Source organism: Herpailurus yagouaroundi, unplaced genomic scaffold (genome assembly GCF_014898765.1).
Source record: "Herpailurus yagouaroundi ecotype Mexico unplaced genomic scaffold, PumYag 193, whole genome shotgun sequence".
NCBI lineage: Eukaryota > Metazoa > Chordata > Mammalia > Carnivora > Felidae > Herpailurus > Herpailurus yagouaroundi.
In genome coordinates, this window is record NW_024412424.1 from 860,139 (window position 1) to 884,604 (window position 24,466).

The 24,466-nt window shown below is 53.4% G+C and overlaps 1 protein-coding gene across 4 annotated transcripts; it reads left to right on the forward strand.

Annotated features, from left to right (window-relative positions):
- Positions 1-730: 730 nt before the first annotated feature.
- TPM4 (tropomyosin 4) lies at positions 731-23,097 on the forward strand. Of its 4 annotated transcripts, none has more exons than XM_040444793.1 (9): positions 731-976; positions 6,626-6,751; positions 11,798-11,931; positions 14,018-14,135; positions 14,572-14,642; positions 15,555-15,630; positions 17,161-17,223; positions 17,309-17,378; positions 18,404-18,677. In XM_040444793.1, exons 1-9 carry the CDS (start codon positions 863-865, stop codon positions 18,484-18,486), a joined length of 855 nt encoding a protein of 284 aa, XP_040300727.1. In that variant the 5' UTR covers positions 731-862; the 3' UTR covers positions 18,487-18,677. The 4 variants fall into 4 exon arrangements, with proteins under 4 accessions (XP_040300727.1, XP_040300726.1, XP_040300729.1 ...); XM_040444792.1 differs by lacking the exon at positions 18,404-18,677 and adding an exon at positions 21,660-23,097 and having other exon boundaries at positions 754-976; XM_040444795.1 differs by lacking the exons at positions 731-976; positions 6,626-6,751 and adding an exon at positions 7,086-7,348.
- Positions 23,098-24,466: the final 1,369 nt, after the last annotated feature.

Consider the following 24,466-nt stretch of genomic DNA (forward strand, 5'->3'; position numbering starts at 1 on the left):
GCCTTGGCTTCCAAGAATTCCCAAGAGATGACCCAGGTCACTCTTGCCCTGGTGGTGCCGGCCCACAGGGGCAGAGGAGCTGACAGAGAGAGACACAGGAGGAGGCAGAGATAGAAAGAAGGGCAGGGAAACCCTAAAGAGAGAGAGAGAGAGAGAGAGACAAAGAGATCCAGAGGGAGTCTGAGAGAACAAGACCAAAAGAGATGGGGAGACAGACACAGAGATAGAGAGAGAGACACTCATTGGAAAAGAGACAGAGGGAGAAGATGATGTGTCAGAGACTCGCCAGAAAGCGGGGGTGACCCAGGGAGCCCCTGGGGCAGAGCGGGAGGTGGGTTGGAGTCCTGACCCCATACCTGGAGGCTGGACCAGAGGGGAGGAGAAGGGAGGATGGGCGCCACCCCACCCCACCTGGCCCCTACCCTGCACCCACGCACAAGCCCTCTTCTGTGCTCCCCAAGCACAGATGGGGAAGGTGAGGCCGGCCCGGCAGGCCAGGCCGCCAGGATCCTCCTGAGCCAATGCTGTGCCCGCACACCCACAAGGGACCTGTGTCAACAGGTTAAAAACGGAAACGGGTCGGGCTCTTTCTTTTTTTTTTTTTTTTCCTTTGAGAAAATCCTAGGCCCAAATAAGGCGAGGGCTGCGGGGAGGCTGGTGAGCTGGCCAAGTCCTCCTGAGCAAGCGAGTGGCGGCCGGCCCGGCGGCGGCCTGGGCTTGGGCCTCCTCCAGGACTCGCCCGGCAGCGGGGCGGTGCGCCCGGAGCCTATAAGGGCCTCGCCCCCGCCGGGCCGCTCAGTCCCGACCTGCAGCGCAGCCCCCACCCCGCAGAGTCCTCTGCGCCCGCACCCGCCACCCAGCCATGGAGGCCATCAAGAAGAAGATGCAGATGCTTAAGCTGGACAAGGAGAACGCCATCGACCGCGCCGAGCAGGCCGAGTCGGACAAGAAAGCCGCCGAGGAGAAGTGCAAGCAGGTGAGGCCCCGACGGCTGGGCCGCGTCCGGCTGCCCACTGCCGTCTCTGGGCTGCTCCCAGCCTGGAGGCCAGGTGCTGGGCCGGGGTGGGGGGGTGGGGGTGGGGGGACTCTCAGAAGCCTTGATCCCCGGAGTCAGGAGGGGGACAGGGAGCGATGCTCTGGCTGGGAGCGAGGGGGACCACTGTCTTTCCAGGGTCCCTGAGCTGGGAGAGAGAGGTGGCCCCAGCAGGGCCAGTGTGAGCAAAGTGAGAGAAAGAGACAGATGGAGACAGAGACAGAGAGACAGAGAGAGGGCGAGCGTGAGCACGAGCGCAAGGAAGGGGTCTTTGCGCCGGGCGCGTGTGCAAGCTGGTGCGCGTAGGTGTGCTGGGACGAGGGCGTGAGCGTGGAAGTGTGTGCTAGGAGGGGGTGTGGCCGACACCGTATGTGAGGGTGTGTTTGTGAGTCTGCCAGCGTGTTGGTGGTGGTGTCACCGTGGGCTTGTGTGTGCGGGCGAGAGGCCGTGCGCTTGTGCCAAAGTTGACATGACAGCAATGGAATGTGTGTGTGTCGGGGAGAGCGTGTGTGTGTTCAGGTGACTGTATTTGTATTGGCGTGTGTGTGCATGTTGGGGTGATTGTTTCTATCGGTGTGTATATGTGCGTGTGTCAGGGTGTGGAGCTGTGCGTGAGTGTGGGTGACCCTGGCCCCATGTCAGCGCATACCCAGGTATGTGTGGACCGTGGGTCCGCACTGGTGACCGCCCAGGAAGGGTGGCCGAGTGTGGGTGCGTAGTGGGGCCAGCTGTGTCCAGCTGCTGGGGGAAGCGGGTGAGAGTCTGGGGACTGGGCTAGTTGGAGACTCGAGGGTGAAGCTGAGAATCTCTATGCATCTCTGTGTATCTCAGGTGCCCCTGACGTTGCTGCTGTGAACCCAGAAGGGAAAGGTGGGGGGCGACAGTGACAGGCAGTGGCCTTGGACTCTGAGCTCCGGAGACGAGCTTTCCAGGAGGCTCTGGCAGTAGGGGTGCATCAGGGAGCTAATGTGGCCAGTGGGCAGGGGTCTGGGCTGGGCAGTCCCAAGGCCAGGGCTTGGGGCAGAGCAGAAGTCATTTGTCTGGGTCTGGGCGGCCAGATCAGCCAGAGGGAGGAGGGAAGGGGGTGCTGCTCCCTCCATAGCACCCTGCCCCCCACAGGGCTCATCCACTGCCCCAGGGTCAACCGTCCAGCCCTCAGGGGCATCAGGGTCTCAGATAAGTCCCGGGAGCCACCCAGGACAGTGACACTACACTCCTAGCCCTGCCCAGCCCATATGCCAGGCCAGCTTGGCAGGGAAAGGGGCAGGCTGTGAGCTCAGGCTGGCCCTGTTTCACAGCCCGGTCACGGGGCGCCCTGGAGGGAAGGCCTTCTGTGCCTCAGTGGCCCCACGTTTGAGACAGGAAAGTGACCGTGGTGCTTCCCTCATGACCATGGGAGGATGAGAGGTGACTGCAGGTGGAGCCCTCGTCCCGGTGCCCCGCACAGAGTAAGCACTCAATAAATGCAGGATTATTTCCTGCTCCACCCTACTTCCCCTTTGGATCTCCCCATCCCCCAGTCTCCCCGGGCTTCCTAAGAGCCTGTGACACATTGGGAGAGGCCAGCCCTGCCCCAGCGCTCCCTGCCACACTCCCTTCCTCCCTCCTGGTTCCCCTCCCTGGCAGATACAGCCGCCCCTCTTGTGCTGGCCCTGAGCTGCCTGCTTCCATCCATCATTTAGCCCTTGCCATGAGATGCTTAGCTGGGGATTCAGAGAAAAGCGAGTTTATGGCTCTAATTTTCACTAAGGTGTGGGTGGCTGATACAGCATAATCTCCCCAGGCAGACACAAATTCAAAAGGAAAGGCTTCTCAGAGCCTTCAGCCAGCTGTATGGCCCCAAAGCAGGGACAGGTTCTCTCACCTTCAGCTGGATTTTTATTCTGTTCTTGTGTCTCCACGAAGCCACCCACTGGGGTGGGCTCGTGCTTGAATCCAGGCTGGATCTTCTAACTTTGACTCAGGACACATTGCTGCCCCTCTCTGCACCCTCAGTGTTCTTATCTGTGAAATGGGGCACAGGCTACCTTCTGATGGCCAGGCATGGAACCCAAGATTCCAGAGGCCCAAAGCAGAAGCCACATTCCCATGGGGCGGATGGCCTGTCCTGCCTGGGAACAGAGGCAGGAGGCAATGAGGGACTCAACTTACCTGGAGAGCCTTATGCTTCAGGAGGCCAAAGAGCGTGGGCCGTGGGGCCTGCCTGACCCTTGGGGACCCTGCAGCAAAATCCCAATTCTAGGCCCTGTTTGTCCAGTGTGGGAACAGGACCAGGAGGCCCAGCCCCCCCTGCTTCCTGCCCGCTCCCCTCCCAGGGCAGTGACATCCGCCACAAGTGGCCTTTGACCCCACATCCTGCCTCAGCCCTGCCCTAAGGCCCCATTTACACAGACTAAGGTGTGCAGTCCATGACCTTCCCAGCTGTTTTACAGGCAGGGAAACTGAGGCCCAGAGAAGGAAGTGACTTGTCAGAGACCTCCCAGAGCCAGGCCAAGGCCACGCATCCCCCCCCCCCAACCCCGACCCCAGCAAGGTGCATACACTAACACACACTCTGTGCTTAGAAACCGGACAGACAGAAAGAAACCTGGTTTGTCAGTCTTATTTATTTTTCATACCTGGCTCCAACCGCTGAAGGGTTTGGGGTTGTGTCATTGATTCATTCCGCGCACTTCCCCTGGGGTTCCGCGGGGAGCCCTGGGCCTGGTGCCATGCTGAGTGATACTGGGGCTCAGAGGGACCTCAGCCCGAGGCAACTCCAGGGGAGCCCAGGCTGGGAGAGACAGAGCCAGACATGGAGGGACGCTCCCTGCCTCAACAGTCAGGGGTGGGCCAGAGGGAGGGACAGGGGCTGGGAGGGTCCAAGGTGGGCGGTAAGGCTCTGCCCAGGGCAGCAGGGCGGGCTGCTCAGGGGAGGGGGCATCGGTGCTGGATGTGGAAGGTAGGCAGGAAGAGGGTACACTGGGCAGGGGGCATGGGTAGCCTACAAGTCAAGCGAAGCAGCTGTGGAATCAGTCAGCCCTATCTGTACGGCCCAGGGACAAGTCCCTTCCTCATTCTGGGACTCAGTTTACCCTTCTGTGACATGGAGCTTTAGTGAAACAGTCCTTGTAGTGTGCCTGGCACATTCTATGAGAGAATGCATGAGGGAGGAGCAGAAAGAAAGGGAGAGAGAGAACCTCAAGCAGGCTCCGCACCGTCAGCACAGAGCCCAACATGGGGTTCGAACTCTTGAACTGTGAGATCATGACCTGAGCCAAGATCAAGAGTCGGACGTTTAACCGACTGAGCCACCCAGGCGCCTCAGTGTGCCTGGCACATTCTAAATGCCTCATGGCGCCCTGCCCACATTACCCCAGTCCCCGCCCCTTGTTGTCCAAATGTTGCCGGAAAATGTTGTCAAACACTCAACCATCTCAGCACCTGGATGAACCCAATGCTGCAGAACTTGCTCTCACTCTTTCATGTTAAGAGAGCGCTCCGCTGGGCACATAGGTGGCACCTACGAAATACTGCACCCCACAGCTCCTTCCAGAAGGAAGTCAGGTGGACGCTGGGTCACGCTGACCCGTCTTTAAGGAAATTGGCTCATTTTCTCAGTCAAGGCAAAAGTTTCACAGCAGCTACTGGGGCACTCAGAGAGCACCACAACAAGGCTTCCATTTTACAGATGAGGAAACTGAGGTCAGTAAAGGGGACAGGGTATCATAGAGCTGGGATTTGGAGCCAGGCTTTTGGGCTTATTGCCTGAAGGTCCTTCCTTCCACTCCCCTCCCCACTCCCTAGCTCAGCAGCAGGACACTCAGTGGCCCTGAAGACGGGACAGGGGGCCTTTTAAGAATCTGTACAGGCGCGCCCCCCCCCCCCCCCAGGCAGTTCAGTCAGTTGATATCCGCTCAGGTCATGATCTCACGGTTTGTGAAACGGAGCACGGAGCCTGCTTGACATTCTCTCTCTCTGTCCCTCCCCCACTTGCGTGCACGCTATCTCTCTCTCAAAATAAATAAATGAACATTAAAAAAAAAATTTGCACGGGCACACACACACACACACACACACACACACACAAAGCATCTGGCACATTTTAGACATCACCTCGGGGGTGAGTGTGTAACCCAGATCAGATTCAGAGCTTGACCTAGAAGTCACATCAGCGTTTCTAACATACCTTCTTCGGGAAGTTAGAGAAAAGAAGGAAGTCAGGAAGGGATGCAGGAAAGCAGGCCTGGCCTAAGGGTCTGTTCGGAAGTGGATTCAAATCCTGTGCTGTGTGTTCTGGAGAAAGTCATTCTACCTCTCTGGGCTTCCTGCTGGGAAAAGGAAACAGGAGGATGAAGTGAGGGCCTCCCGCCCACCCTGGGAGCATGGAGAGGACCGGGGACATATGTCAGATCAAAGCACGAGCTGGACGGGCCACCCCAGACCAGAGTTAGGGGTAGGGGAGGGAGGTACAGCCTGGAAGTGATGGAGAAAGCTGACTCTTTTTTTTTTTTTTTTTTTAAAGGTTTTTTATTTTTGGGACAGAGAGAGACAGAGCATGAACGGGGGAGGGGCAGAGAGAGAGGGAGACACAGAATCAGAAACAGGCTCCAGGCTCTGAGCCATCAGCCCAGAGCCTGACGCGGGGCTCGAACTCACGGACCGCGAGATTGTGACCTGGCTGAAGTCGGACGCTTAACCGACTGCGCCACCCAGGCGCCCGAAAGCTGACTCTTAACTGGTGTGGTGGAGGGCAATGGAGAGGGAGAGGTGAGGGGGTCTGTGGTTTGTATCCCACAGACCCGAACTTTTCACACTGGGAGTGCCCAGAGAGCAGCAAGTCTCCAAGGTAAACAAATAGAACTGAAAACTGGGGGGAAGTAGGGGACATTTTAATTAAAATGAACATAAGCCAGATGTGCAATAATTTTAAAGGTTTAACTTCTGCCTTCGAAGAAAATGGTCTTTGTGGGGGCATCTCTCTTCTGGCCAGGACCCCCAAGTACAGGAGTGGAGCAAGTCTGAGCCCTTCAATCTTTCAGAGTATTTTGTGAGACAGTCTGAGAACCAGTCTCTTGGGCAATGGGGAGCCACAGCAGTTCTCGGCAGGGGGAGGGCAAACATTAGCTTTCTAAAATTTTTTCTGGCTGCCAGTGTAGGAGGCAGAATTGGGGGGGGGGGTACAGGCTGGGGCTTGGGGGACAGTCCAGGCCCAGAGTATGAGAGTCCTATTTCTGCCTAACCGGGGATCACCAGCAGGCCGCACCCCTGAAACTGGGATGCAAACCTGAACGTGTGTTCCTGGGAAATGGTTTCAGGCCTTGTTTCCCAAAAGCTGTGATTGATTCTGAGAGAGCATCTGGGACCCCCCCCCCCCCCCGCCCACCCGCCCCAAAAGATCAGCACAGCTGGTCCCAGGTGGTGGGAAGAATGTGAAAAATCCTATTAACAGGTAGCATTAGAGTCGTGCCTAGTGTTGTTATCTCTGTTGTGCAGATGAGGCAACCCAGGCTCAGAGGGAGAGAGAGGGCTCTTGTGAACGGGGGGTAGGGGGCGCCCCTGCGCCTCGGGCACGTGGCCCCCAGGCTGACGCGTCCCCCCATCTGTCCCCAGGTGGAAGAGGAGCTGACGCACCTCCAGAAGAAGCTGAAGGGGACGGAGGACGAGTTGGACAAATACTCCGAGAACCTGAAGGACGCACAGGAGAAGCTGGAGCTGACGGAGAAGAAAGCCTCCGACGTACGTGCGCAGTAATGGGGACGCCCGCGGCTGGGCCGGGCAGGAGCCCCGGGGCCGGACGGGCTGGCGGGCGGGCAGCGCCAGGAGGAAGAGGAGGAAGAGGAGGAGGAGGAGGAGGAGGAGGAGGAGGAGGAGGAGGAGGAGGAGAAGGCGGTGCCTCCCGGCGCTTTCTCCAAATAAGTCCCGAAAAGGGGCACTTTCCAGCAGCTGTGGCCAGCGGTGCCGACGTCAGGCCCTCCCCCAGCGGTGCTGACGTCGGCGGCCGGGCCGGGTGACCTCATCGCCCCGACGGCGGCCGGGCCGGGGGCGGGGAGAGGCGGGGGCGGCCCCGGCGCAGGCAAAGGCTCGGGGGGCCGGGGCGCGGCTGGTGCAGCTTTCGCCGGAGCCGGAGCCGGAGCCGAGCCGAGCGCCCGCCGCTGCCCGCCGCCCGCTGCGTGCGCCTCCGCGCCTCCGCGCCTCCGCGCCATGGCCGGCCTCAACTCCCTGGAGGCGGTGAAACGCAAGATCCAGGCCCTGCAGCAGCAGGCGGACGAGGCGGAGGACCGCGCGCAGGGCCTGCAGCGGGAGCTGGACGGCGAGCGCGAGCGGCGCGAGAAAGTGAGAGCCCGCGCCCCGCGCCCCCCGGCCCAGCGCGCGCTCCTTTCTCCCCTTCTCCCCGCGCCGCCCGCTTCCCGCGCTGCCCGGTCCTCCCCCCCTCCCCCACACCAGCCCGCCTTCGCGCCCTCCGGCCTGGCCGCTCCGGGATCGCGGACCCGCACCCCCCCCCCCCCGCTCCCCGGGCGGCCTGCTGAGACCCCTTCCTCTGCGATCGTCCGGCCCGGACCTGGGGCGGGGGAGGGGGCGCCGCCTCCGGATCGGGCGTGGCTGGCCAGGCGAGTAATAGGGGGATGGGGCCGGGGAGGATGCGCGATCCCGGAGTGGGGAGGGGATGGGGGGGGGCGCCGCGCTGCCATCTGACTCCGGGCTGGCGCCGGGGTCCCGGGTAGGGGGTGGGGTGGGGGGACCGGCGACTGGACCCAGGAGCGGGAAGTGAGAGTGGAAACATTGAGCTTCCATTGTCTGGGGTTGGACTGGCCGACACGGACTCGGGGGAGGGGGGGGGGTGAGGGGCCGTCGCACTTTCTCCCTTCTTACGCGGCTTCCCGGCTCCAGCTGAACTTTCCCAGCTGTTCCCAGGGGCGCGGCGACGACGTGTCGGCCCCTGGCGGGGGGCGGAAGTTCAGCCCAGAGCCGCCGGCCTTTCCCTCCCCAGCTGGTCCCTGCGGGAGCGGCCGCCGAGCGACGGCCGCGGGACCCCGCCTTCCCAAAGGATCCTAGGAATGTTAGCTCGGGGCCCTGGACCCGAGACGGTTTTGTGTGCCTTCGCTCCACGCTGCGGGGCCGGAGACAGATAATGGGGCAGAACGAGGAGGCGCCCTCTTCGCCCTCTCGGCTTCCTCTGACCGCCCCTCGGGGCAGGACAGATGGTGGCAACTCCTGGGGCTGGGGAGAGATCTGGATTCTAACGCCGTCGAGTACTTAACCGCTAGGAACGCGTCTCCCCATCTGTAAAGCAGCGGGGACAGTACCGACCCCCTAGGAGAGCTGGGAGGGTCCCAGGAGTACAACCTCCCTGCAGAGCACCCGGCGCCGAGTAGGTGCTCAGTTCCTGGGCTTATTTTTCCCCTCCCTGTAACCTCAGAAGAGCCCACAGTCTGATGGAGGTGAGGGGTACAAACAGGGCTGGTTAGCCTACCCGAGGGGTTCAGTGTTCTGTTGTGGGAGCATCACAGGGAAGCCGCCGCTCGGTGGGGTAGGCTTCAAAATGGAAGTTGAGCATTATTCTAGAATAAGGCTTTGCTGGGAAGAGGGACTTAGGTGTGCAAAAAAGTTGGAGAGGGCCCAGGGCCCCTGAAAGCTGGAGTGTTGAGAGGAAGGGTGAGGACCCCAGAAGTGGAAAAGGTGTCATGTGTATTGTCAAGGCTGGAGGCGAGCCCCAGGCGGCTTCAGTGTTGGCCTGAGTGGAGGTGTTTAATCCTGTAAGTTGCTCTGGCGTGAAGAGGCCTCAGAAACCTGGTGCAAGCCTCAAACAGTAGCTGGTTTGGCCTCTTTCACACAAGGAACCGGCATAACCCTCCCTCTGATCTCATCCCAAGTCATCTCGCTGGAGGACGATTACTTCTGCTTAAAAATGGCCCTCAGCCTCGAGCCAAGACATAGGAGGAGGACAGTCCAGTTGGGAGGAAAGATGTTTTTGGAAAGTTGCGGACTTCTTAAAAAGTTTGCTTTTCAGAGCATGCGCCTCTTGGTCAGGATGGGGAAGTCTGAAGAAAAAAGTTCCTGGGCAAAGGAACTGAGCCCAGAGAAGGGAAGAAAAACCCAAAAACACACAACAAAAAACCTTTCTCAGTCTCTTGTGGAGAAAACCAAGAGCCGGCGTGTGGCAGACTTCTGGGTCTCCTCCCGACAGCTGGTTTCGTTTAGATTTTTGTGTGATTAACCGACATCTTCCTGTTCCTTTGCCACATGTATCTAGCAAGCCTCTTTTACCTTATAAGGGAAATCCTTTGTAGAGTGTAGAAGCTTTGATTGCAGGAAGGGGTGGAGCCCAAAATGACTAGCAGTGACTAGCAGTTTTTCAAAAATACATATATATGTATGGATGTATATCCAGCGTTCTTTCAATTCCAGGCGGTTGAAAGTGTGCCAAAAAGCATGGTTATCAGGACTCAGAATTCCCCACGTAAAGAAAGCCTCGCTTTTATTTTTTTGAAGACAATTCATGAGTCAGGCACCTTTGTTTGATGTTAAAAGCAATTCCTTGATAGCTGGCGGGGATGGGGTTTCTTTTGGGGAGGGGTGATGAGAATGTTCTGGAATTAGGTAGTGGTGCTGATGATGAGGTTTTGCTAATGTAAAAAACTGTTGGGGGGGAAAAAAAATCAATTCCTGCCCTGTTGCTGAAGGAGTTAAAGAATCATGTCATCAGAAAGAATAAAAGGCAACCCACTCATTGGAAGGGGTGGGTGAGTTTCTTAAAATAGTTCATCGGTGGTTTTAACAGAGGAAGTTGCGATCAGAGACACCTGTGGGAGTTTTCTCTCCATCTGCCGCTAAGACTGTGGAGCTGAGAAAAGTTTCCTGATTCTCTGTGTTTTTCAGCATCTCTGGCCTCATTCTTTTACTCCATTTTTTTTTTTTTTTTTTTTTTGCTGTATAAATTCAGAGGGCAGTGGGGGGGGGCCTGGGTGGCTCAGTCGGTTGAGCGTCCAACTTCAGCTCAGTTCCTGATCTCGCAGTTCGTGGGTTCGAGCCCCGCATCAGGCTCTATGCTGACAGCTCCCAGCCTGGAGCCCGCTTCGGATTCTGTCTCCCTCTCACTCTCTGCCCCTCCCCTGCTCGCGCTCTGTCTCTCTTTCAAAAATAAACAAACATTAAAAAAATTACTAATAAAATAAAACCAAATCTAGCACAAACTGATAGAAAACTATTTTTAAAAAATTCAGAGGGAAGGCAGTGGTTTCCTGCTAATTTTTATGGCTTTCCCCATTCAGAGATTATTTGTCTTGATATGAAGAAGCCAGTGTAGCTTCAACACGTCTTCCCTCAGTTGAGTCAAATCTCACCAGCTCTTTAGTATTTCTTCCTGAGGGTGGCTGGCCTCGAAGCCCCAGAGGACTGGGGTTTAACAAGGGAAGATCTTGCGGGGGGCTGGGGTTCGTGAGACCATTTCTCACCAGTTCTGTGACATTGAACAGAATCACTTCACCTAACTGAACCTCTCAGTTTCCCCACCGTAAAGTGCTGGAGGATTTTTTTTTTTAAGTTATTTACTTTTGAGAGAGACAGAGAGAGTAAGGAAAGGGCAGAGAGAGAGGGAGAGAGAGAATCCCAAAGCTCTCACTGACAGCGTGGAGCCCAACGTGGGGCTCGAACCCACGAACCGTGTGATCGTGACCTGAGCAGAGATCGAGAGTCGGACACTTAACCGGCTGAGCCACCCAGGTGGCCCTATAACACTAGAGGATTAAGTGAGGTGAAATCATGGCAGTAGGAGCTGTCCTTTTGTGGGACTTCCCACATGCCGGGTAGAGTCACTGCCACACCCTTCAGTTATGGGTCTTCGTGGTGCCGGGACCAGGGTGGGGGTGGTTCAGAGCAGTGAAGCAACCTGCCCGATGCCACATGGCTACGCAGAATGGGGATTCTGACCTAGCACTTTATGAGCCTGGAGTTTCTGCTTTTATGTATGCCACCATTTTGCCTTCCTTGTAGGTGAAAATACCTTGAAAAGCCAGTATCCCTGTTCAGACATCCCTCTCGTGCCTGTAACCAACTTTTCTTTCCTTCCTTCCTTAACATCTGTCTGTCCCGTCATCTCTGGGCCAGACCTCGTTCAAGGTTGTGTTTGGACCCTGCTGAAGCTTCCATATGCTTGCATTTATCTTGCCGTGGAAGTGACTGGGAGCAGAGCTTTTTATTTTACTTATTTATGTATTATTTTTAAAGTTTATTTATTTATTTGGAGAGAAAGAGCACGCATGGAAGGGGCAGAGAGGGCGAGAGAGAGAGCCCCAAGCCGGCTTCAGTCCACCAGCAGGGAGCCAGGCGTGGGGCTCTAACTCACGAACCGTGAGAGCATGACCTGAGCCGAAGTCGGCTGCTTACTGGACTGAGCCATCCAGGTGGCTCCCTGGAGCTTTTTATGGGACAGGGTGGAGCCAGGGCACCGGTGGCCTTACTGTCTAGGCATCCCAGAGAGGCCAGCACCGTCTTCTCACGTGTCCTGTGGTATATACTCTTCTCTCTTCCGTGTTGACTTGGCTGCCCGACCCGTCCTGGGATGCACACCTTTGTCACCGAGCGGTGGGAATTCCCGAACATTTTCAGGGGAGATCATACAGAAATCTCCAGATGGGAGCGTGAATCCCTTAACCGCCTGCACCCCCGGGTGGGCTTTGTCAGGGGAGGCGTGGTAACCGAGGGACAAGTGCCGTGTGCACTGGGGCCTCCTGGTGCCGTCTGGCCTTTTCCTTCTTAACCCAGCTGCACGCCTCATCTCCCCAGGCCGAAGGGGATGTGGCCGCTCTCAATCGACGCATCCAGCTTGTTGAGGAGGAGCTGGACAGGGCTCAGGAGCGACTGGCCACAGCCCTGCAGAAGCTGGAGGAGGCAGAAAAGGCCGCGGATGAGAGCGAGAGGTGAGGATGCTTCCAGCCTGGCAGCTTCGGCATTGGCTTCTCGGAAGCGGGGACTGTGCCGCGGGGCTGACCTCCCAGAGCCGGGGTGAGACCGAATGCGGGTGGTGTGGATGCGCGTGCACACGCAGACCATGCACGGCAGCGCCTTGTCAACTGCCACGCCGCGTAGGGGCGTTTGTCGTCCTGGTGGTTGTGAAGGAAACTCCCGCTAGAGAAAATTTAAAAAATGGGTAGATGTGAGACTTGCACGTAGGACTGTCACCGGAGACCGGTGCGCAGAGTGCCGCTTCGTGTGTCCTCTGAAAGCCACCACCGTGCATCTCATCTCGCTGGTCACCTCCAGATACCAAGTTCCGGGGGGGATGGGAGAGGCGGGGACGGGCCACCCTCGAAATGGGCCGCGTGCATGGATGCTGGTTAACCGTGCCGCCAGGCAGGCTTCAGGCTGCTGGGCAGTGACAACTGTACGTCAGGGACGCATGCAAACCACCTCTGTGGCATGCATTCGGGGCTCTGGCGGGATGCTCTTTCCTCCGGAGCAGGCTAACTCTGCACGCCTCGGCGCGGGCTCTGGAGGACTGAGGGCAGATTGTGTAATTCACAGAAGCAGCCGTCTCTGCGCGGTGGAAAATGGGTCCCTTGTGCGGTGATGGTGTGGGCCGGGCCAGTGGTCATTCTGTATCTGCCACACGATCCCAGCAGGGTTCACCGGTCCACAGTGGTTTCCTGGTATAAACCCCTCCAGGGGATTCGTTTCGGATGGTGCTGTTGTGGCCCATACACCGGAGATTAGAAACTACTTGGGGAGTCTTGGAAGTTGACTCTGCCGGTTGCCCGGACGGGAACTTTGGGCATGCTCGAGGAGGCTGTGCTGCGGCCTCCAGGAAGGGTGAAGGCCCCGGCCACAAGTTGCTCGGGGCTGTGCCTGGGGCCTGGGTTAGCCGCTGCCCGCGTTCACGGTCAGACCAGCCTGGCCAGATGTCTCCCTTCCAGGAGTTGACCAAACCCACCTACTTGTGTCATGTCACCAGAGGCCTTTGGGGACCCCCTTGTTGGAGACGGCTAGTTTTGATAGAATTCTGTACGTGGGAATTGGAGGATCTAGATTTCAGTCCTTCCACGTACTAATTGTTGGGCAAGCCACTTTGATCTCTCCAGAGCTGCAAAGGTTTTCCAAGTGTGCCCGTCCACGGAGGTTAAGGCTCTGTACAGATGGGAAGGGCGTTTTGAGGAATGGGAGCGACAGCCCGAATGGAAGTATTATTAAACAGCAAGACGTATACGGTCCTCCACTCTTGGCAGGCATGACGCACATCAGTACGTTGTCCTGGGTTGGCCTCTTTCGGGGTATCTGAGCTGCCCTAGTGCGCTCCGAGCAGTGCGGGCCAGAGTGAGCTCGTTTCCTGGTAAGCCAGCTGCGTTGCAGATTTCCAGCTGTCCCCGGGACACTGTCCTTTCCAAATTGGACGCATCCACTTCCGATCGGGCCGTCCTCACCCCTCACCTTGTTGGTACCTGCCTCTTACCTGGTCTTCCCGTTCCTCTTTCTGGCTTCCATTCACTCCTGCTTTTGAAACGCTCCTGGGGTTCCCCTGTGTTCTCTTTTGGAAAGCCTCCCAGGACCCATACACACCTCCTCCCCCAGTGCAGCAGAACTCATCATTCCCACAGCCGTGCTGGCCCAGACCCCTCATCCCATTGTGGTAACCGTTGGCGTGTCCACGCTTCTTACTAGTCGGTGAGGGGCCGTAGACGATGGGAGCTGGGACCCTGGAGCCAGATCACCAGGGTTTGAGTCCCGGCCCTGCCACTAACTAGCTACGCAGCCTTGAGCAGGTTACTTGGCCTCCCTGTGGCTCCGTTTCTTCCTCTGCAAAGTGGGGGATGAGGTTCCTGCCTCGTGGGGCAGTTGTGAAGGTGAAGGCCAAGGTGAAGTGAAGAACACCTCTGCAATCTTCTGTGCGGAGCACAGGTTCTTGGTGGGCGTCAGAGAGGTGCTTGGATGAGCAGGTGTCTGGAGGTATACGAGGGTGGTAATCTGGTGGGGGGGGGGGCGCAGTGGTAATGACAAGGTTGCTCCTTGCAGAGGAATGAAGGTGATAGAAAACCGGGCCATGAAAGATGAGGAAAAGATGGAAATCCAGGAGATGCAGCTCAAAGAGGCCAAGCACATTGCCGAGGAGGCCGACCGCAAGTACGAGGAGGTGAGCGGGACAGCCCCGGGGCCGCCTGAAGGAAGCGCCTGGTTGGGGCAGCTGTCCTTCTGCGTCCACATCTGTTCTTCCGGAGATGGCCACTCGGCTAGGAGACGATCTTCCGCAATGCTAGAAAGTCCCTGGGAACTCTGTGGCACTTGTCTGACTTGGTAGGGAGACCCACTGGTCAGATCACGTTTTGTCCCGCAGCCGGGTGCTTTGGCACGGTTTGGCTGACATTGGGAATCCTGTGGGTCTGGGGACCTTGAAAGTTCTGTTGCTCTCCTGCTGGCCTCTGTGGTCTGCTTCCCTTCCTGTCTGCCTCCCTCCAGGGCCAGAGTCTTCACAGACGGTCTGGGGAGGGGCCTCACCGTCTGCAAGCGGGGAGGGGGGCATCCTCCTAGACGCGGTTGTTGGGGTCCCAGTTGGTCCTTGCTGTCCGCAGGTGGCTCGTAAATTGGTCATCCTGGAGGGCGAGCTGGAGAGGGCGGAGGAGCGCGCAGAGGTGTCCGAACTGTAAGTGGCAGAGCGGGACTGAGAGGGACGGAGCGGGAGGGAGTTGGTTGCACTGGGAATTGACTCCGACTTGGTAAGGCCAGTGCTCAAGCCAGGTGGAGGGGCATCTGGGACTCAGAGCTCAGCCCCTGCTCCTCGTCCCCATGGCTGACAGGGTGTCTGTTCTTACTGCCCTGGGAAGCGCTTGCCTACGTGTTGACTCTTCCCACAAAGGTATTGGGAAATAGGAGTGAGACAGGCAGGAGCAGAGAGGCCGGGAAGTCCTCTATTTTCCCAGAGAGGATGATCTCAGGAAGCTGTGCCTTCTTAAGAGAACATTTGCCTCTGAAAGGCAGGCTTCCCTGTCGTGTTTCACTGCCTTGCTCCTGATGTCATTGTTTGGCTGGGACACATTCCTGGGGGAGGAAAGGTGAGAAGCTTGACCACAGTCACGCAAGCTCTGGGGGAACAAGAATGTCTCCCCTTGGTCTTGGGTGAGGAATCCAGCTCCATGGAGCATCCCGCCGCGCCGAGAGAGGGGAATCCGGCGGATCCGTTCTCCAGCCTGCCTCCCGGAGGGTCGGGTGCAAACCGATGGCTCTCTCCTCCCGTGCTCCATGGCATTGTTGCACCTTCTGGAGTCAGCCTCATAATTCACAGATTTCACAAGTCCCGTTGCCTCACCCCTGGCGAGAGCCCAGGAGTGCTTTACAAACCTTCCAAATACTCCTCGGCCTGCTGTGCCCTTGCCAGGCACGACAGGGTTTTGATAAGTGCACAGCACTCCGGCTCAGAAAAAGCCATTAACATTTTTCCCCCGCATTCCTTCTGGGGGCCCTAGGCAGCGGGGATTCCTCCTTTTTGAAAACCTTGAGGGGAATTGCCTGCTATGAGGGTGGATAGGGCGCCAGATTCCTTTGTCTCTCTGCACAGAAAATGTGGTGACCTGGAAGAAGAACTCAAGAACGTCACGAACAATCTGAAATCACTCGAGGCTGCCTCTGAGAAGGTTGGTGGCTGGCTTGAGTTGGTGATTTGTTGGACTTTCTTTTCTTCCCCCCCAAGGAACACGGGAGCATGCCCAGGGTCTCAGGGATCTGACCTGTGTTTGCTAACAGTAGCTCTGCTGCCCAGCCACAAGGTTTTTCCCTCCATAAAAAGAGATGTCCAGTGGCTAGACTCCTTCTTCGGTGGGGTCTTGGTGCCATCTTCGTCCCCACCTTCTACAAGGGTGGAGATGGAATATGAGATTGGTACCTGGTCAGGCACTTCCTAGGGAGAGCTGAGCATAATTGTATAAACACAGAGCCTCACTCTCAAACGATTCCCCTGGATCCCCCAGAAATACACTCTCACAGGTCAAGCAGCAGATACGAGAGGTGGAATTGGGCTTTTTAGGCTGAAATAGTATCCAAAGCAGTCATTACCGGAGACAACCGCATCAGGAACAATGAACACACCCCTCCGTGGCCTGCCCTGTGAATTCCCCATCTTTATTTCTTCCTCACCCTACCCCCCGCCCCCTGCACCCCAGGGCCCTCCAGTTGCACTGAACATCTAGGTTAGGGGTTTCTTGGCTGTATAGCCCCGCCTACTTCTTTTCCTATCCTGTGGTTCATCGTGTTGGTCATAATTACTCAATTAACGATATGCCTTCCTTGCCAGATGGTAAGTTTCAAGGACCAGGAGTGTATCTGTCTTGTTTAGCGCCGTGTCGTTAGTACTAACATGGATACTAAGATATTTGATGAGCAAATGTAGCTTATGTGTGCATGCCAAATGCTGTCCTGGGCCATGGGGATAGATGTAACAGCGATGATATGGCTTCTGCTCCTCAAGGGCTCAGAGTCTAGTTGAGTTGAAGAGACTGGCCCTGTAATACAGTGCTTGAAGACTCCAACAGAGGGACCTTGGAAAGTTGGGAAATGTGTTACAAGCAGGTGACGTGTCAAAGGGCTATAAAGCATGATGATTGCCAGGAGCTCAGATTCCAGAGTCAGGTTCCAGTCATGGCTTGGTCACTTCCTAGCCATGTGACCCTAGACAAACTACTTAACCTCTCTGTGACTCCTTACTCATCTGTAAAATGGGATTGGGGATATCTGGCAACGGAGCAAGCAGCTATAAAGGTTAGCTAGTGCTGATCTGAGTTGAACCTGGCGAAACAAAAATAATTTCTGACATGTAGTGACGGGGAAAGGAGCATTCCGTGCTGGGGCAGGGGGCGATCTCAGGCCTGAGGCCGGGAGACTGGAGAGTGCGCAGGTTCCATCCCAGAGGGCTCCCCTACAGATGCGCTCCTCAGTTTTGTGCCCATCTCTTCTGCCCGGAAAGGTGCTGCTGTGTCCACTCGGCCTCCTAGGCGTGTTCGTGGCGCTTCAAGCACACGCTTTTCTCTGAGGAGCAGAGAACCTACAGTCTTTTCTTTTTTTTTTTTTTTCTGTTTTCTTTCTTTCTTTCTTTCTTTCTTTCTTTCTTTCTTTCTTTCTTTTTTGGTCCCCCCCCCTTTTTTAAAGTACCGCTTTGGTTTCTCCCGCAGTATTCTGAAAAGGAGGATAAATACGAAGAAGAAATTAAACTTTTGTCCGACAAACTGAAAGAGGTGAGCGTGACCGTACCCGGCTAGTTCAAGTTTCTCTTGCGGCTGGTCTCGAAGCCATCATAGTGACTCCTTTCTTTTCCTCCAGGCTGAGACCCGTGCTGAATTTGCAGAGAGAACGGTTGCAAAACTGGAAAAGACGATTGATGACCTGGAAGGTATGACACTGCCATCTCATTGCATTTTTTTCTGCCTCCCCCTGCAGGACAGTCTCCTGGCAAGTGGGAGGAGTCTGTGGAGGGGCTGAGCTGGGCTTTGTTCCTCTTAGGAAAGTGAAGTGCAGGGTGAGGGCACAGCAGGAGGTCAGAAGCACGGGACAGGACCGTGCAAGTCAAATTCAGACTTGGGTCGCCACTTCTCAAGAAGTAAAAGAGCTCATGCTTAATTAGCTCCACATGTGAATACGGAGGCCCAAATATGGCTGATTTTAAAAGTCTTCAGAATTTCCTTCAATTTGCTCATTCCTGAGAGAGGCCTTGCATTTTTAAAATGCCTTACATTTTTACAGAAGCTCTCTCCCAGAGCGCTCAAGAGTTTATCACAGTATGAGAAAATGGAAGCATAGAGAATGTAGAGACTGAATAAAGACTCCAGTCTGCAAGTCTGGTGCCCACATATCCCAGAATTTCTTGAAGAGTTCCAACTTAAAAAAAAAAACAAAATTCTGTCCCGCATTCTTCATAAAATAACCAGGAGATTCCAGAATCTTGGGATTCAAACATCTCCTAAAACCATCTGTCCCACCCAGAAAGGGTACAGAACTTATTCCCCAGACTGTGTGTCCAGTGTTTGGTTTGGGAGGTGAGGTTTCCATATAAGGGAAAATCCCCCTGTTCCAGAGTATATATAACCTTTGGACTGGGTGACATCACTGAAAGTCAGAAATAACCTGGGGCGGGAGGTTGGGGGTAGACGCTGTGTTCATTTCTAGTCTCCATTCTTTCAAAGGTTCATTATAGCTAATCCCCTGCAGGGCCCCAAACCACTTGGAAACCTCTCCGTGGATCTTTTGTTTTCTCATGTGTTTGACATAGGACACAGCTTTCTTTTAGTTCACGCTTTCTTTTCTCACTTTTGTTTCCTTCCTGTCATTGTTCATCTGTGGCATTCCACTCCGACCCTCACGTTCTGTCCCCTGTACCTCTTCTTCCGAACTGTCTCCCTGGGGACCTCCGCCCGCTAGATGAGCTATATGCTCAGAAGCTCAAGTACAAAGCTATCAGCGAGGAACTGGACCATGCTCTCAACGACATGACCTCTCTCTAAGAGGGAGCTGGGGTGCCGCCCTCTGTCCTAGCAATACTGAAGTTTGCCTTCTCACTGTGGTGCCTACAGTCCCGTGGGCTTCTCGAAGCTCCAGTGGTCTGCCTCCTGGTTTGGTCTTTCAAGCCTTCCTCTGCTGTGTCTGTGACTGTGTGACTGTGTGACTGAAATAAAGACAGGCCTCCTCATGCCCAGGCCCTCTCATTTTCATGTTCTTCCCTTGCCGCTTTTGAGCCGTAGCTGTGATGCCCTGAACCGTGGCTACAACAGAAAGTGGGTGGTTCCAATGAAGAGCTCATTTCAAAAAGAAAGTTATGCCCACACGATTCTTTTCCGACGATACGAAAACAAACGCCCATTTGGCATGAGCTCTCAAATATGTTGCTAGCGAACTATATCTGCGTGCCGATAGCAGTATTTCCTTAAATAGAAATTGTTTTTGAATGGAGACTCATCCGACCTCTTAAGCAGCTTAATAGAGTCAGCAGAATGTGCAAAAACTGGCAGGCTCGTGTCTACAAAGAGGCTACTCTTGAGCGGGTTTTGATCTACGGATTCAAAAAGCGGCAATGGCATCTTGTGGTCTCCTTATTCCGCCTTTTCACACGTGTTCTCTGTGTTACTCTCTGAGAATGGTGTCTAGGGTCCCCTATATCTTCATTGTTCACGGAACATCTATCCAGCCCTCCCAGTCCTGGGAGGAAGTTCACCAGGGAACCTCACCTCTATACCCTGCCCTTAGAAGACAACTATACAAGGAATTAAAGAGCATCCCAGGGAGTGGAGGCTGCTGGAAAGCCAGACAAAGAGAAAGGATGCATTCCTGAGTTCCAAACAAAGTTGCCTGAGATGCTAACATCTCCTCACACTTGATTTAACTAGAACCGGGAACCTTGCCTTGGTTTGGTGAGCACTCATAAAGTTAGCCTGTGGGTATATTAAAAAAAAAAATTAGCCTGTGGGTATTAAGAGGTCACACTGAAAGTGACCAAAAGCTCATACATTTTTCCATAAGAACGCACATTTCAAATATTTTTATCCACTTCTCTGTACCCACCCCCAAATGATCCCAGAAACACTGACATGTTAGTGTCAAGTCTTGTAGACTGCCCCTTGGACCTGGGAGTGGCAGGAAAATCTCCAGTTCGATCGATTTTTGTTGTCACTGTAGCTTATTCCTCAGCCTGTAATTTCTTATTCAGGTGGGTTCTTTGTATTCACCCCTCCAAAGTCCATCTCCCTTAAACGACCCACACCCTTCTACTCCCAGCCTCTCCCTGGTGTCCTATCATCCCCCCTGAATTTTTGCAGAAGCCACTCCCCTCACACACTGCCATACTTACGCCCCTGGGAAAATTAGCCTATGAAGGGGTGTGGGTGTTTTTTGTTTTCTCTCTGTGTATATTTGTTCCTGGGACTTTTCCAGGCCTAGGTATCCTCCACCCTTTGAAATAACTGCAGCCCTGCTTATCCGGTTGTTGAGCTTAACTGAGCAACTAGGTGGAGCCTCATGTACAGAGATTAGGGCTACAGAAATCTACGACTACCTGTTATTTTATCTGACACCTACCACAAAGTAGATGCCAGGGAATCTTAAGTGGTGAGTTGAGGTCAACATCTGTAGTGGGGAGACCTGGGTTTGAATCCCAGCCCTGCCATTTCAGCCGTGGGACCCTGAACGAGCCACTTCACTCTTCTGCGAAACAAAAGCGATGTCTGGGTTGGTAAAGATTAGGAGAGACCATGGAGACATTGGCTCACGCCGAACTGGCGCCGTCCGTCCAGATTAGTCGGGCCCAGGTCACTCTTCCTTTCTGACAGAATCCGCCCAGATCGTAGCAACTTGAGGTTCTAAGGGCCTCATCGGATGAAAGGCCCAGCGGTTGTAGTTGAAAGATTGCCACCTTCGCAGCCTTTTTTTTTTTTTTCCTTTCTGAAAATGTCCAAGCTGATCCTATCACATTTTTAGGAGGCATTTTGCTTTTCTCCAGTATTTTAATGACTCTTGGCCTAGTCCTCTTATCAGTCATCACTCACTGCAAACCGGTTCTGTCCTGAGCTCTGTCACGCACAGCTCTAAATGGCATCTCACTGTTTTAGTTTTTAAATTTTTTATTTTATCAGCTCGGTCATTTAATAATTCACCCGTAATCTGACTTAGATTTTAGTCGTGCTGCATTCCTCTGGGGTTTGACTACATTGCTGTGGACACACGGACACAAAAACACAATTATGCCTGGAATTTATTTATTTATTTATTTTTAAAATTTTTTTTTTCAACGTTTATTTATTTTTGGGACAGAGAGAGAGCATGAACGGGGGAGGGGCAGAGAGAGAGGGAGACACAGAATCGGAAACAGGCTCCAGGCTCCGAGCCATCAGCCCAGAGCCCGACGCGGGGCTCGAACTCCCCGACCGCGAGACCGTGACCCGGCCGAAGTCGGACGCTTAACCGACTGCGTCACCCAGGCGCCCCAATTATGCCTGGAATTTAAATGGCCGTTCCCAGAAGCTCCAACGGAGAAAACGGGTTTCAGGATTATAGTTTCCTACCAAAGGCCACCAAACTGGCACTAGGGGAGAAATGTCCTGTTTCCCAGATCTGATGTTTGCGTAGCGCTTCAGAAGTTCTGTAGGGTGTCTCATTTATTATCTCCTTATGATAATTCCCACACCACACATGGTTGTCGTTATCCTTGACAGACGGGGAAACGGAGATGTAGCAAGGTTAAGTGCCTTATTTCAGAGGGACGGCTGGGGCTCACATCCAGGTGTTCTAACTCCAGACTGGCAGGTTTACCACGTTAAAACACAGGACACCCAGTTAAATGTGAATTTCAGATAGGCAATGAATAATTTTTTGGCCTAAGTATGTTTCATGCAACATCTGGGATAGACCTGTCCTATACAATTATTTGTCGTGTGCCTGAAATTCAAATTTAGTTGAAGACTCTGTGTTTTATCTCAAAACCGTATCTGACTCCCGTATTTGATACTCAAACCCTGTTATTAGATGGTGTTCTGCTAGAATTAAATGTGGAGTACTTTCTCCGCTATGACTTTTCACTCCGACGGTGTGGGGTTTTAGAAGCTTCTTTTTTTTTTTTTTTTTCTCTCTTAACAAAATTTTAGATGCTTATTAATTTATTTTTCCCCCCACTCTTAATCCTCACCAGAAAAACTTGCCCAGGCCAAAGAAGAGAACGTGGGCTTACATCAGACACTGGATCAGACACTAAACGAACTTAACTGTATATAACCAAAACAGAAGAGTCTTGTTCCAACAGAAACTCCAGAGCTCTGTGTCTTTCTCTTCTCTTGTAAGAAGTTTCTTTTGCTATTGAAATCTTCGCTTTGCTGGAAATGTCAAGCAAATTATGAGTACGTGACCAAATATTTTGTATCAGAGAAGCTTTGAGCACCCCGTTAAATCTCATTCCTTCCTTTTTTCAAATGGCACCAGCTTTTTCAGCTCTATTTTTATCTTTAAGTTGCATTTATTCATAAGGTAGGCAGGGTATTTCATACTGAGCATACGCCTATAGAGACTGAGGGCGTTTGGTTCCTGGGAGAATAGACAACCTTATACTTTCAAAAACCAACGCCAGTGTCTAGTCACAGGTGAACTTAAAAGGCCGCAGAATACATAACCTTCTGGGCCACTGTTGGTCACACGACAGGTAGCCAGGGACCATCCCATTAAAATGGGTAGGGATTTTCCATCCAGAGCATAAAAAAAGGGAGGAGGGGGAAGAGGGCTTGCCTTGTGGGAAGTCATAAACCATAGATCAACCTTATCATCCTGGCTCTTTCCCACACACCACCATGCAGAACAGACATCCTCTGGGCAGGTAGCATGAGAATGCTTGGGAAATCATCGTAATAATTACCCAGATATTTTCTGGATAGATCCTATGTTCCTCTACAGGTTTCTTTCATTCTGAAGTTCTCTGAGGAGCAGATCTCTTATTCCAATAATGACCCATGCTTGTCTGCTCTGATCTGAGACCATCTGCTTAGCAGGAATGAATGTGGCAGAATTCAGTCTCATTCAGAGAAGTCCTATCAAAAAGACTGCGAGCCATCAATAATTGAGCAATGCTGACAACTACTGGGCAGAAGGGTCCTCTCTGACAGCAAAGTACAGATAGAGCAATGGGCCTCGCTTCCTCTCCTGTATACTTCCGGGAATAGCAAACTGAAGATTTACTTATGTAGGACTTTAATTCCTTCTTCAGGACCAAGTTAATGAAAGACCAAGAAACTCCTGATTAAACTGGATATGGAGCATTTTGTAGGCACAGCTGCATTTTGGCTTTGTTGTCTTTCTGCTTTCTGGGGTAACATCTCACAGCTGAAACATTCCACATTCCCCAGCAGTGTGGGGGCCAACTCAAGTTTACAATTCTGACAAAATCACCCTGCTTCTAGCTTATCCAAATTCTCTGCCCCTCACTCCTATTTATTAAGCATCACACTACCCAGAAGGTACACTAGCAAATTGTGCAATTAAATAAAACGCACACCTTTCATTTAGATTCTTGCAACTGTATCATATGTAATAGTATCACTTTTTCTACATTTTGGTCAAATAAATTTTTACATAAACTATCATTTGTGTGAACTTTAGAATGTGTTTGGGGGTGGGGGGACACACAAGGTATTCTGGTTCCGCGAACGTTAGTAGGATGGAAAGATTACTGTGCCAAGATGATTAACAAATGTTATTTGCTTTATACCGTGACTTCATGAAAGGGGATTATTACCTCTATATTCAGGTGAGAGCACTTGGCCTCAGTAATGCAAAAGCTCCTGTCCTTTGTTATATACCCAGTCCCGCCTAAGCCAGGCTGTGAAGAATAACTAGGATTTTAATAGATGAGACAGGAGCAGAGAAAATGGTCCCTGTTGCTTGAGTCAGGAAGGCACAAGGCCTGCCCGCGTAAGGCTTCTGTGTGTTGCGTATATAAAGGAAGGAAGGAGGAAAGTTGGAAGGCAAACTGGTCCATAGTGATGAGAGCCCCGACTCAATTTGGTCAGGAGTGGAGAGCCGCTGAAGACTAATCAACAAAGAAACACATTAGGAAAATCCACTTAGTCATTTTCAGGAAGGACTAGAATGGGGGGGGTAGACTAGAGGCGGTGTGGCCAGTTAGGAAGTGGTTTCAGTTAATCCCAGATAGTGCTTGCCTGGGAATGAAAAGGAAGTGATCTGGAGGATGATAACTTGAGACAGCTGACTGGCTGGCAGGTAACTAGAAGAGAATGTCAAAGGTGACTGCAGTTTCATTACCAGAATTGCTTCGATACTGGTCTCACGATCTGATGGGATAAGGAGTCAAAGAGAATTGAAAGCCAAACATTCGTGTGTAGACAATTTTTTTTTTAATTTTTTTTTTCAACATTTATTTATTTTTGGGACAGAGAGAGACAGGGCATGAACGGGGGAGGGGCAGAGAGAGAGGGAGACACAGAATCGGAAACAGGCTCCAGGCTCCGAGCCATCAGCCCAGAGCCTGACGCGGGGCTCGAACTCCCGGACTGCGAGATCGTGACCTGGCTGAAGTCAGACGCTTAACCGACTGCGCCACCCAGGCGCCCTGACAATTTTTTGCTCACCAAGTGCAATTAAAAACATTTCCTTCATGTTCAACATTTGGCGGACGCTGTGAGCTTGTTTCGATGGCAGAAGTGGAATGTCAATGAATAAAGTATCCTCCCCTTCCCTAGGTGCCCTACCATCGCTAGATTGAAGTTCCTTCTCTCCCTCCTGCCCACTCCCTGGGGCTGCAGTTTAAAATCTAGATACTTTTATAGTCCATCTGGAGTCTCGCATTCAACAGAAGTAGTCAGTGTTTGTTAAATTGATCTCATGTCTCAGGGAGCTTCCCAATCCCATGAAGTGTATGCGGAACCTAGGGCATACCGAGGCATAACCTAGGTTAAGGCCAGATGGCAATGACTTGATCCCAACCGACCACCA

Bases quoted from the DNA above. Each gene is read 5' to 3' on its own strand.
- TPM4 (XM_040444793.1), top strand. From the start codon at position 863: ATGGAGGCCATCAAGAAGAAGATGCAGATGCTTAAGCTGGACAAGGAG. The intron at 977-6,625 runs GTGAGGCCCCGA...ATCTGTCCCCAG, and splicing joins CCGAGGAGAAGTGCAAGCAG to GTGGAAGAGGAGCTGACGCA. The intron at 11,932-14,017 runs GTGAGGATGCTT...TGCTCCTTGCAG, and splicing joins GCCGCGGATGAGAGCGAGAG to AGGAATGAAGGTGATAGAAA.